The 14,625-nt window shown below is 38.7% G+C and overlaps 1 protein-coding gene across 2 annotated transcripts in view; it reads left to right on the top strand.

The window, feature by feature from the left end:
• Positions 1-14,625, top strand: part of trim37 (tripartite motif containing 37) — a 60,030-nt gene that overhangs the window by 24,592 nt on the left and 20,813 nt on the right. For both annotated transcript variants that reach the window (XM_088012375.1, XM_088012376.1), the window contains exons 18-19: positions 8,873-8,955; positions 10,922-11,158. In XM_088012375.1, coding sequence (XP_087868501.1) covers positions 8,873-8,955; positions 10,922-11,158 — 320 coding nt within the window. The remainder of the gene's footprint in view (positions 1-8,872; positions 8,956-10,921; positions 11,159-14,625) is intronic.

Here is a 14,625-nt window from a genome sequence, read left to right as displayed (position 1 = left end):
AGATGTAAATGGTGGTAAATTTGTTTTGTATGTATTTCCCCAAACTTCCACCCATGTTAAATGTGGTACTATGAGTGTGTTATACAGAATAAACAAAGATTTGTAGTCCAGGACGAAACTAATTCTTCTTAGAACAGCAACACTTTTGGCTATTTTAGATTTTACTAGGCTGATCTGTGGTTTCCTGCTAAATTTATCATCTAGTATGACACCCAAAAATTTTATTTCATGTACTTGTTGTAAATCAACACTGTCAATAGTTATTTTAATTGGATTATTTTCGGTAACACTTTATTTGAAGGGGTGTGCATAAAACTGACATGATACTGTCATAAACATGACATAATTAAACATGACATAACACCTGTTATGAACATAAAGAAGTCTTTATGAATGTTTATGACAGTTGTCATGAAGTGTCATTCAGTAAATAATGACACTTTTAGTGCAAAGTTGCTCTAAAGGTTGCATTAAAAGCCTATTAAAAGTGCCAACTTTGCATGATTTTGTAAATTATGATAATTTAATGCAAAGTTGGCATTTTTAATGGACTTTCAATGCAACTTTTAGAGCAACTTTGCATTAAAAGTGTCATTATTTACCGAATGAAACTTCATGACAACTGTCATAAACATTCATAAAGACTTCTTTATGTTCATAACAGGTGCTATGTCATGTTTATGACAGTGTCATGTCAGTCTTATGCACACCCCTCCAAATAAAGTTACCTTATTTTCTTGTTTTTTATTGTTTCCAAATATCATGAATTTAGTTTTATCTAAATGTACTGATTATTATTGTTTTTGAACCAATGTTCAAAAACAATAATGTTTTCATGTCTGTATTGACCCCACCTCTGAGAGTTGTTAAATGTTCTCTCCAGTACAGAAAATACTTGTATTATCTGCAAATAGAATGTAATTTATAAGGTTTGATACTTTGACTATGTCATTTATATACAAATTGAATAATTTGGGTCCCAACACTGATCCCTCCGGAACCCCACAAGTTATGTTTAGTAAATCTGATTTCTGATTATCTAATTCAGTTTTGTTTGTCCAATGTAGCTTCTAAGCCAGTTTAATGCCACCCCTCTAATTCCATACATTTCCAATTTTTTTAGTAAGATGCCATGATTGATGGTATCAAAAGCTTTTTTGAGATCCAGAAGTACACCAATTGCAAATTTCCTTTTATCCATACTGTCTATGATTTCTTCTGTTAACGCCATCAGTGCCATTGAAGTTGATCTGTTTTCTCTAAAGCCAAATTGACAATCTGTCAGAATGTTCTGCTTTTCAATGAAATTATCTAACCTTTTACTAAATACTTTTTCTAGTATTTTAGAAAATTTACAAAGTAGGGGCACAAGTCTATAATTATTAAAAATATGCTTATCGCCAGATTTAAATAGAGGAATAACCTTTGCAATTTTCATTGCATTTGGAAATGTTCCAGTTATGAATGACAAGTTGCAGATGTAAGTCAGAGGGTCTGCAATATCATCAATTATCTTTTTTATAAGTGACATGTTAATTTCATTCCAGTCCATTGATTTTTTATTGTTACATTGATTAACTATTTCCTTAATTCTGATTTTGTCTACAGGTTTCAGGTACATAGATGATGCATTTCATTTTACACAATTTTCCATAGTTGGCATAAAGGCTACGGCTGTTGAAGTGAATAATTGACATTTCTTGATCTGAATTAAAGCATTGGCTATAGTTATCATAAGTGTAGTAATGGCAGTTGTCATTCAAATAATCAAGGAAATTGTTGTCTGTATCAATATCTGTGTCTATATTCATGTGTATATTTTCAATTTATTACTGGATATCATAAAGTTGAGCAGAAGTTGCCTGGTTGTCCTGTTTCACTGATATTTATCCAGCTCTTCAATTTGTCTGATGATCGGTACCTTGGCTTCCTCCGGTGAACCGTTTAATCTGATATAAACCTTGCAGTTTGATGTCCATGTTGACTGTATTTTCTTTTGTTTTCAGAGAAAACGTGCTCGTCTTGCTATATCTGCGCTCATTTTTGTAAGATGCTCGTTTATATAAACATTGGATCCTTTTAATTTCCTCCCTGGTTTTAGGAGTGCATTTTTATGTCTTCTGTTTGTAAACCTCATTACAACGGCAGGTTTAACTCCTTTGTTTTTTTGTGAAAGAGGATGACAAGCTTCAAAAGCATTATTATCATTGATGACTGTTGAAGATTTTGACCTCTGTTGCTGGATTTTCTTAACTGATCACTATAGGGCTTCGGTCAGAAAGCACGCTGCAGTGTTGTGTTCAAGACCACCTAACCCGAGACCAAGACAAGACCAAGACCAGAGTGTATCGAGACCGAGACAAGACCAAGACTTTTAGGGTCCGAGACCAAGTCAAGACCAAGACCGAGGAAAGTCGAGACCGAGTCAAGACCAAGACCAGCGGCCGTGCTACATGACACAATAAAATGTAAAATATGATCGAAATTGCTTCTCAGAATAATCTGAAAGATCCATATTCCCATAAAACACCTAGATATTAAATACTTAATATATTTTACCAATATTAAATATTCCATTTCTGTGTTACAATGTGTGATGGTCTCGTGCCATCCCTAAAAACATAACACCCTGGGAATTTGCCCATATTGCTCATATAAGAATCCACCACTGTTGCACCATTAAACATAGCAATTGAGGCAATGCCCTGACGGTAAATAACACTCAACTATGAACACTGACCAAGGAGCAACAAGCAAGAATTAACCAAACAGAAGGCGCTCACCGTGACTGTTTTCACTCTCTATCCCAGTACATGAAGCCAGGTAGTCTGACACCATGGCAGACATTACAGCTGCCACTTTGAACAAAAACAATCAAAGAGTGCATGCTCTGCATGCTCTTTCGTTCTTGTGTTTTAGTTATTTGTTAATTTAAATATCAATGCACATAATTAAATAAAATAATGATGCTGTGTACACAGAGCATTACAAGAACAAAGAACGGGTGTTCTGTCAGGTCAGATCGTCATACGCTTAGCATGAACTCACGGTGTTCTGTCAGATCAGCATACGTTGTCAGATAGTCGTACGCTTAGCTCAGACATGCATACGCTGTCATAACCATCTGATTTTATTTAATCAGCAACATAGAATCATGACATAGATCATCATACACTTGGTTATTAACAGTTGTATGGCATCCAGCTGCAGCCAGACCTGCTTTAAACACACTTTGAAACCACGACAACGCATGTTGTCATGTTGTTAGTTAATATGATAACTAGATAACTATCTAGTTATCATATTATGTCATATTATAAACAATTTAATGACTTATTTTCGTCATAACTTGTTGCATATGCTGAACTGACAACTCCACTGACGGTCGGACTTCTTAAGGCGCATGCGCTGGCATGGTACTCACTGCATGTATGCTAGGAACATAGAATCATGACGTAGATCTGTTATTAACAGTTGTATGGCATCCTGACTTAGCGGTTAAGTGAGTTTTACACGGGTGTGTGTTGTAGCTGACTCCAGCTGCAGCCAGACCTGCTTTAAATACACTTTGAAACCATGACAACACAAGTATATCTATATAGTTATCATTGAAAACAGTTTAATGACTTATTTTCGTCATAACTTGCTGCGTATGGTGAACTGACAACTCCTCTGACGGTCGGACTTCTTAATGCGCATGCGCAGGCATGGTACTCACTGCATGTTTGCTATTCTGACAGCATACGGTAATCTGATAGAACAACGGCTCTCAGTGAGTGACAATCCAGTCCTATCTAATAAATAAAGAGCCGTGGAGAAGAATCGACTGTTTCTGAATGTCACCTCACTATATTGCAGACTTTTGGACATAGCGTTGTCCCATATATGCGACAAGTCAGTCAACATCTCCGCACAATAATTCAGGCAGTGAGTGACTTTTTTTCATCACAAATTCTTATGTGTCTCTGTACAGCTAGCTTTGCTAACATCACGTTAACGGAGCTTACCTTCTTTGAGCTACTTTTCTAAGTGACGAAAAAAGTTAGACGTTGTCCCCACCGTCTGTGAAAGCGAAGCGATGTTGAGTTAGCTGTGGCCATCGGATTTCTTACTATTTATGCAGCACTATTATATTACTGACGATTAGACAAACATTTTCTGCCGCTGAGAGAAAACCACTGCGCATGTCCTGGAGCGCCTCGTGTGAGTGAAAGGTGGGGAGGGGAGGGTGAGGGGGAGAAACACGTAGTTGCTTGGATTTTAATTGGTGCGTTTTGCATCCACTGAAAACAAAGATGTTAACAAATAAACTGGACAGTATGCTGCACGTTTAGTGATATTTTCACAGTTGCGGTCTCGACTGGTCTTGAAATAAAATGCCGAGTCCTCAGAGCCCGAGACCGAGACAAGACCGAGACCAAATGCGGTCGAGTCCGAGACGAGACCGAGAGCATTAGAAAATGGTCTTAAGACCGGACTCGAGACCAAGACCGATCTCGAGTACCACAACACTGGCACGCTGGTCATCAGGGTATTTAAATGGTTTACTGAAGAATTACTGAAGAACGGCGCAAATAAATTGAAGCAGTTTCTGAAAATACAATAATACAGATTCAAATTACCATTTAAAAATTAACATCAATGTGCAAGCAAACCTTAAATATCAGCATTAATTCCTTTCTAAAGCACTGTTTAAATTTGAATGATGCAGAACAGCACCTGGAATCAGTCTATTTCCAACTGCCCAAATCTCAAGACCAACAGCCAAATACAAAGATAGTTTCAACACTAAATCCCAACCAAATTGAGAGGAAAACAGACATTCAAAAACTATAGAAACGCACTTGCGACCAAGAAGCGCTGTCAGAAGTGACAACTAACATCCACCCATTCATGACATGACTAACAGCACAACTTACATCGTCAATGACTGCGGCACCAGTCTCAACAGTAAACAGCAAACAGATCAACTGAACATCAAGAAGAAGAAATAAACGGAACAAACCTCCTTCCAATAATAGGAACCACTTCAAAATAAAAGCATAGACATGAGTCATTGAAGTACTTGAAGAATTAACAACAATGACGCCCTTTTTACTGAAGAATGTTATTACCTGTTTTTCAAAAGATCCTTGATCTTCATCCTGTAGAGGAATATAATTATATTAATAGTTAAAAGTCACGTTGTTGGTTGATTCACATTAAGATATGTTTTGACTGAAAAGAAATGTACTGTGTCAAATGTACTGGGTCAATCTGACCTAGAAGTCAGAAAGGAATTCAGATTGGAGAGATGTGGAATAAGCAATCACCAAAGAAGGAAAGGTTAAGTTGTTGTGCAAGAAACTTCTGGCAGACGTCCTTTCCTGCTTGCGTGCGAGAAAGTCAGCCAGGACTGGGAAAAATCTTTGTTTGGACAGATAAGGAACCAAAAACTTGACTAATAGTTCTTCTGATGGAGCAGATTTAATTTCCAGGAGGTCAACCCCTAATTCTTGGAACTTCCAACACACATCCAGTGTAAGGCGGAGCCAGAAGTGCTACACAAGCGAGGTTCGATAACGCCATTGGTCAAAGCTTTCCAATACACAACAGTAGGGCTTTACTAATGAACAGCCAGGTTTATTGAAGCGCTGAACTTTATTGAAGTTTATTGAAAAGACAGTATAACCGTAAAAAAAAAAAAGTGTGTTAAAACTGAAAACAACGTTAACTACTAACATCATCAACTGATTAGTTGATGTTGTTAGTAGTTAACGTTGTTTTCAGTTTTAAAACGTTACGGTTATACTGTCTTTTTGTGTTTGTGATTGTGCAAAAGCTCTTACGAAAACTATAGCGTATTTAATTACAATAAAGCAAAAATCACAATTCCAATTGATGAATATTAGAAATATCCTAGTTAAAAAATAGTAACTAGGATAGTTATAGTAACTATAGTTACTAAAGTAACTATAGTCCGGAAAATACGATACTTCGCACCATACTATGAGCCGCACCATACTATAAGCCGCAGCTACAAATCTTTTGAAAAAAACTGGAAATGTACATATATAAGCCACACCAGGCTATAAGCCGCTGGTATCTCCGCCGCTCTCAGTTTTCCATAAGGACTCAGCAGAGGGCTGCCTCCTAATAAATCTGCTAGATTTATTAGCAGTGGAAGTTCTCTCATCAAAATAAAAGCATTAAATTCAAAAACCGGAAATCAACTAACAAAATAAAGGTAACAAGCGCTGAAATGGAATACAACAAATAAGGAGCTTAACCTGGGGTTATTTACACAGGCGTTTTCAGAGATTTGCTTTCGAGGGAATAGCATACGAGTACCTGGTCTCACCCTTCGGTCTGTCGCCCGAAGGGTTAGACCAGGTACAATTTATGAAAATTGTGGAAGCAGCGCTAGCCCCTCTCAGAGAAAAGGGAATTTGCATTCTAGCTTATTTGGACAACTACGCTTTAATAGCCAGTTCCAGAGAGCAAGCGGCAGAACAGCTGCCGGAGGTGCTGACCCACATTCAAACCCTGGGATTTTCAGTAAACTTTCAGAAAAGTTAACTAAACCCGAGTCAACATTTCTCATTTCTGGGGCTGGAAATATGCTCCCTGTCAGCTCAAGCTCATCTTTCAGAGCGCCGTGTGACCGCGTTTCATTGGTGCCTTACTCAGTTTCAGTTGGGGTGCAAACTACGCTTCCAGACTGTCTTATAGCAGATGGAAACGATGGCCTCCATGATCGCAGTGGTGCTGCTTGGACCTTTGAAATTGCGTCCGATGCAGCACTGGACACGCTCTCACCGGCTGTGCACGTCACGGCACCTGCACAGGAGACTGACGATAACTGCCGCTTGCATGTCAGCCCTTCGCCCGTGGAGGGAGGCCGGTCTGCTGTACCGTGGGTCTCCAATTGGCAGGGTGTCCTTTCGCAAAGTGTTGTCTACAGATGCCTCTCTCCCTGAAGGCGTGGGGGGCAATATGTGATGGTGTAGAGGTGAGGGGGATCTGGACATTAACCCAATCCAAGCTCCACATAAATTACCTGGAGTTGCAGGCGGTCCAGCTAGTTCTAAAGCATTTTTGCAAGGTTCTGATGAACCACCATGTTCTGATGAGGACAGACAACACCACCGTGCCCCCTTGTCCTCAACATAGACAAGGGGGCACTCATTCACTTCCCTTGCTGAAATTGTCTCGCCAACTATTGCAGTGGTACAGCGTTCACTTTCTGTCTGTCAAAGCAACTCATGTCCCCTGGTGTCTGAAATTGGGGGTGGATCTGCTGTCCAGGGGGGGCCCACTGGTGAGGGAGTGGAGCCTGCATCTATGTGTGGTTGTGCAGATTTGGCAGCGGTTCGGTAAAGCTTCAGTGGATCTCTTTACCACCAAAGCCAACACCCACTGTCCCCTATTCTTTTCCATAACGGATCACAGTGCTCCACTGGGAGTGGATGCCCTCGCTCACCCATGGTCCAAATTGCTAGTGTATGCATTTCCCCCGGTGGAAATGATTCTGCCAGTGCTGGAGAGAGTATGCAGATGGGGCCTGTCCTTGATTCTGGTGGCCCCTCGCTGGCCAGCAAAGTCATGGTATGCAGAGATAATCAGCTTGCTGATACTGAAGCCTTGGAAACTCCCCGCCAGCCGGGATCTCTTCTCCCAGGCAGGGGGGCAAGTATTTAATCCACACACAGAATTGTGCATGCCTACCTGCTGAGAGGTTCAGCTTGTTGGCTACAGGCCTCCCTTTAGATGTGGTTGCAACCATTCAGAGTTCCAGAGCAACTTCCACTTGGGGTTTATAGGCCTATAAATGGTGGGTTTTTGAACAGTGGTGTCACAGCAAAAACATTTCCCCCTTCCAGCACTCCATTGTGGATTTTGGAGCTGCTGGATAAAGGTCTGTCTTTCTCCACAATTAAAGTTTACTTGGCTTCCATCTCTGCTTGTCATGTTGGCGTTGATGGAGGAACACCAGGTGCTCATCCCCTGGCGGTGCATTTCTTAAAAGGGGTCCATAGACTGAGACCAAGATAAAGTATCTGACTGATCTTGGATGCTCTTCGTAGCTCTCCACTTGAGCCCCTTGAGTTGGTTGATATAAAATTTATATCATACAAGACAGCTCTGCTTCTTGCCTTGGAGACTACAAAGCGGGTTGGGGACCTTCATGCACTTTCAGTGCATCCCTCTTGTGTTCAGTTTTCAGCTGGTTTAAAGGTCACTTTACAGCACAATGACTATTGAGCTTTCTAGTTTTTATCCGCCTCCTTTTGCTTCTGAAGAGCAAGGAAGGTTGCATTTTCTGTGCCCAGTACATGCACTGCGACTTTACATCAATTGCACTTAAGATGTGTGACTGTGTGATCAGCTGTTTGTGTGTTTTGCCAATCCAACTAGAGGCAAGGCTCTGTCCACGCCGCGGGGTGTGTATATATGTCCTATACTCTATGTGTTGTACCGAGTGAATCGACTGAAAGAGAATGTAATGTTATGCATATAACTACTGTTCCCTGAAGAAGAGGAATGAGGTACAAAACCTTTTTCTGCCCCGCTGTTCAGCTTGGCTCAGTGAAGAGCGGCCATCGAACTGAATAATGACTGTGATGGTGGTGTATTTATATGCAGGTGGAGCCTGACACCCGTCATCGCACATCATTTGCATAAAGGCGTGACTAAAGGTGTTTTCAGTTAGGCCACATGGGGGCATGATATCCCATACTCTGTGTTGTACCTTTTTCTCTCCTTCAGGGAAAATAACATTACATTTTGTGTTGGCCATAAAACTATCCCAACCTGGTCAAGGAAGCTTAATAGATCACCTTTAAAGGGCCATAAACTAAGCTGAAGTTGGTTTCCTATCCCTTTTGCTCAGGTCAGGGGAAAATGATGTAGACTTCATGGGAAACCTGGAGGCAGAAGAAGGAGAGCTTTCTGAAGACCTGGCTGGAGCCACAGGTATGATTCAAACAGCTGCTACTTTACATGATTGATTCCACGTGCCATTCCCACAGCTATTAATCCTGTTGTTTGGTAGCATCTGTCCTTATTGTCTGCTCATGTCCTCTAGGGTCTCATAAAAAAGCACAGTCAAAATCTGTTTGACTGTGCAGATAGCCTTAAAAATAGACCTCCTCACATCCAGTGTATTCAGAGTTCATGCTGAGAGAAATGATTACTTTTTATGCAGTGGCCATTTATGACAGGAGCTCCTCTGGAGCTCCATTGGGCTTACCAAGTTTTCTGGGGAAACCATATATGTGTGTGCGCATGCGTGCGCTTGTGCGTGCGTGTGTATGTAAATTACAGTGATGACTGAACTCTGTTACTACACGAAGGGCTGAGCTGGCAGAACACATTGTCACTACACAGGAGGTCTTAGTTGTCATTTATAACTACAGAGATGCTACCTTGGCTACTTGGTCCTAAAAGAAGACTTTGGACTGTCAAAATAAGACCAACACATACCCTACAAAATAAAAGCCTTCACATTTTTCACAGTAGGTAATTGCTGTTTTTTGCATTATATAACTAACTTAACCCAATTACTGTTACACATGGGATTAGTGTGGCCCTTTAAAATGAAGCTTACTGAAAATTTCAATATAAAAGCCTCAATAGCCCTTTCCATAAAATAAATATGTTTACCTATTTCTTTCTCACAGGTTAGTGCACAGGCATTTCAATACCATTTGAAATGGCATTTCAATACCAAATGCGGAGCAAGGCTAAGTTCATGTTAGTCAACATGCTTTTTATTCTCCACATGCTATGGACTATATTTTAGCTAAGCTTAGCACTGATGCTAATTTTTAGCATCAGAATGCTGGGTTCCAGGCCTTGTTTAAATTTCTTCAGAAATGTTCTAGTTTTAATTTGTTGTTTTTAAGATTCTATGGTTGTGGGTTTAAGTGTTGTCAGTGGACTGCCTCGGTGCCTAGAGCACCAGGCTTAGCAAGTTTTCTTGTAGAAACCCTGTAAAGCTGGATTTTAAAATTTCCATAGGATATCGATTAGTGCTAATCATAGCAAAAGTTTAAAATAGCTTTTTTTGAAAAGAAGACATATGATGTATGAAGTATAACAGCTAAAAGTGAATCAGGCAAAATGCAATGGACTAAAAACCTAGTAAAACACAAAGCAAGCAAAGGAAATGGTTTTCTTCTTGAAAATGCAGACACTTCATCCATACCACAGGCCTTATTGTTCTTTAGGCTTATGACTGCATTATAAATTTCTTGAACTGAAACTATTACTTCATCATGACTGATACTTTCCAACATATATGGGGAGATTTTAACACAGTTTAATAGTTCATAATAATGCTGCTACCACATTTGAGTAATTTCCTCTGCTCCATTTACACCATCAATATTTACTGGCAGACCTGCTTTTTAATTAATAATTTTCTTTACTTCTAGAAATCATGTGTGCAGTTGTTTTTCATTTTCCTTGCAATAAGATTTGACTTCATTGTGTCCTCATTTCTTTCAATAAAACGTAGGGCATATTTAAAATTTGCATTGCCAGTTTCTTATACTCCATGCTTCTGTCTGCCTCTCACAACTAACTAACCCTAACCCACTTCAACTCAGTCCAACAGTTGTGGATTTGATTCCAGCTTTGGACATTTTAAAATATTTGGAGCTCCATAATTTCCCCCATCCTTTTATCTAAACGTTGTACCAGTCTAACAAAACAGCCAACCACTCACTCTGTCTAACTAACCAACCAACCAACCAACCAACCAGTCTCTTACCAATCAGTATACATAAGATATATTTCCAGTGTAGAAATATATCTGGTAAAATGACTGGGAAGATTTTTGATACTTGGTACATAGTAAACCATGAAGCTCACATGTTTCTTCTTAGAAATCAGAGCCATGTGAACCTGGGGCTCTATCATACTTTCTCATTGGCAGGTGGATTCAGCTCCAGCATGCTCTCATCGCATCGAGGCGCGACTGCAGGTCGTAGTAGCAGCGGGGCCGCAGCTTCTGCTGCTCCCATTGGGGGTGCTGTTGGGCCAGGCAGCAGCAGCCTTCTGGAAATCGATCCAGTCATCCTGATCCAACTACTGGACCTGAAGGAGCGCAGCAGCGTGGAATCTCTGTGGGGCCTCCAGCCTCGACCTCCAGTGTCTCTGCTCCACAGCCAAGGTCAGGACACAAAATATAAATTATTGTGAAAGAGATTGATACTCAGAGTTTCTGTTAAATAAAATGTGACTTTGTAGCTCAGATTTAAGCCTGACAGTTAGTCACATTTGACAGTTATGCAGATTTTTATTTCTTTTAATGTTTTTACAATGTCTTTTAGTACTTAAAATCTTTATACTCAAGGACAGATTTATTTTAAAATCATGAGATATAATTGACAAAGAAAAAAACTAATTTGTTGTCCTGTTACATGAAAACACGACATTTTACCGAGTATTTTAGTCTAGAGTTCTAATGCAAATATCTTAGTAACCTTGAAATAAGGCAACTTACAAGTAAATCTTGAAAAATATATGGAAGTTTGTTTTAAGTTAATTCCTTAATATTGATTAAAATCTTCTACTTTAGTAAATTAAAGTGAAATAATCTGCCAGTGGAACTGTAGTTTTTTTTTTTTAAGAATACTTTATTTTGATTTTAGTAATAACATCACAAGTATTAACTGACAGGACAATACAAATTCAAACAATGAGACATACTTGAAGTAAAATACATTTACAATAATATAACAACAAATGACAAGAAGCACTGGATGGTGGTGGGTAAGGTGGGGGAGGAGGGTAATCAATAAGGTTGAAATAAGAACTCTAGTGCCTATTTAATCAGTATAAAGGAATTATTGATTTAAGACAACATATCTTTATCTTGTTGAAAAGTTACTTATGTTTTTGCAGGGAAAGCTGTTGAGCTGTTACATTATGACATCACATAATAAAAGCCAGACATGATTTCTGTACTCTGAAAACAGAAAAACAGCATGGATGGCTTCTGTGATCAGTCTAATGATTTAATGGCAGGAATATTAACTAAGTTAAAGAAATCCAAACTTTTTTTAAAAAAATGTTAATAAATGCTACATTTCCAGCATAGAATGTTTTTTTAGATATATTTTCTGAAATAAAGAGTAATAAATTTCTATTGACATAAACATGCAAAAATGAATGTATGATCGCTAATATGTTCTAATATCTGCCCCTTATACACATAAGAAAATTAACTATTCAGCTCAGAACACAAATATATTTCAAATTAGGGCTGGGGGATGTAATTCGCGATATTTTCTATTTGCGATAGTTAAAATGGCTATATCGCAACTATCGAGTATAAATTGTTGCTTAAATAATAAACTTTCGCCGTCAAATTCACTGCGAGTACGGTTTATCCCAGTGTTTTTCAACCTTTTTTGAGCCAAGGTACACTGTTTTAATTTAAAAAATCACGAGGCACACCACCAACCAAAAATGTAAACAAAGATACTCTGTAGCCGCCTATATTACATATAGTCATTTTTATCAAAGTGTCTTGAATAGGAATCAAATAAACACAAAAAATTTTTTTTATCATATTTTACATTTCTTATTTAAATTGCACTTAACATGTCCAATTCAAAAATACACCAGAACACCTGAACAGTGCCACAACACTGTCGTGTGTGATGCATGAATGTAGTAACATTCATTCTCTTGATTTAATGTAAAATGCTCTGTACCTACTGCCATCTAGTGATAATAAAATTACATGATTACGCCGCTAGTCACTACTACAGCAAAGACACTCAAACATGGCATTATTTGCAGATAATTAATTTTCAAAAAATCTTTTAAGACCAATTACCATATTTTCCGGACTATGAGTGCACCATACTATAAACTGCACCTTCAAATTTTTTGGACCGATTTTTTGGATTGATGCTCTTCAACTTAGAAGCTGCATCATATGAGTTTGAAAACATTTCTCCGTCGTGCCTGCTGCTAGCATGTGGTTGTTCTAAATGAAAATTAGCGCGTTCTTCTTTGATTTCCAATTTTGACTTCCAATAATTCACTTCTTGCTAAAGAGCCCCCTGGTGGTTGAAGAAAAATCCACAGAAAAGCCGCATGTTCAAAGTGTAGGAAAAAAGTAGCAGCTTATAGTCCGGAAAATACGGTAGGTGAAATTGGATAATTTCCACGGCACACCTGAGATTACTCACGGTACACTAGTGTGCCGCGGCACAGTGGTTGAAAAACACTGGTTTATCCGACACAGTATGAATGCATCACTAGTCTCTCCCACCTCCCAACCTGAAAATGTTCTACCAATCACGCTGCGCGAGAAAACAAACTTGGTGACAGCGAGAGTTTTAGGCGAGCGGCTGAATGAGACGGTAACTGAAGAGGAATCATATTAACTCGTTTAGTTCCGAAGAAAAACAGCGCTGGATTAATAATTTGGCAGTGGTTTGGATCTTATATGGAGGATGTCGAACAAAATGAGGTAATTTGCGAAACATGTTATAAAACTATTACCACAAAAGTTGTACTACCAATCTAGTTCACCACCTAATCAGACTATTCTTCTACATGCCGTTCATAGCCGCGCTAGAACTAGTCCGTTAAAGTGAAACCTAGAGATGTAGGTATGATTTGTAGAGAAAGCACTCAACCATTACCCACACATAGAACAGAGCATTCAGTTCGTTACAGTTTTTGGTTTTTAAGCTTGATGTGTATTTTTCTTTTATTAATAAGTGATCACTGTGGTAGATTAGCCGCTGCTGCTATTAGCCACGCTAACACAGTGATTGTTGATTAGCTAATTTAAACACCTGCTTTACTGATGCTCTGTCAGTTTGTGTGTAGGTCGCCTTTTTTATTTTTAAACTGAACCAAAATACACCTTATTCCACAACACATCGATATGTTACGTTTGTCAAAGTCAAACATAACTGACCTACTTCCCCTCTGCCTCCCTATTTTTTTTTCATAATTAAAACTTATTTCTCACCTTGTTATCTAGTCATAGTGTAGACAGTTCAAAACACTGCATCCCTTTTTATATGAGATTACATTTAAGTCTACCAGGGAAATGGGAGTGAGAATTTGCGTGGGTGATATGCTGCAAGGAGTCTAGTTTAAAATAACATTGGAGGTCATTTAAGAATGTAGTGATATATATCATGTATTATGATATAGCAAAAATATATCAGGATATTAGATTTTCCTCATATCCCCCACCTCTATTTCAAATACACAAAAAATAAATAAAAACTACTCAACAAAACATCAACTTATTCAATGCCATATCACTTTATCATATTTATTTTCTAATTTCTTTTAAATAAAGAAAAATATTTTAAAGTCTTTTCCGTCTTAAAGATACATTTGTTGTATTTGTACTAAATATAATATTGTTCTATTTTGTATAGGCTTCGCCCTTTAAGGCTATCCTAGTGGGTTTATCCCTCGTGTGCAGCGCAGCACTGAAAAAAGCTTAGTCCACGCCCACCTACTGGGTGGGCCCCAACCCAGTCTGTATAAATAACGGTCAAACTGGACAAATGGTTCCCTCTTCAGCGTAAGATAGCACTGTTTTAAGAGCGAATGTCCGTTTTGCCCGTCTTGTCAGACGGGGTACATTATGTCCTT

Source organism: Poecilia mexicana, unplaced genomic scaffold, assembly GCF_051168715.1.
Source record: "Poecilia mexicana isolate PSO_F unplaced genomic scaffold, ASM5116871v1 scaffold_14, whole genome shotgun sequence".
NCBI lineage: Eukaryota > Metazoa > Chordata > Actinopteri > Cyprinodontiformes > Poeciliidae > Poecilia > Poecilia mexicana.
The sequence above is the reverse complement of the archived record's forward strand: the minus strand, read 5'-3'. Positions and strand labels throughout refer to the sequence as shown.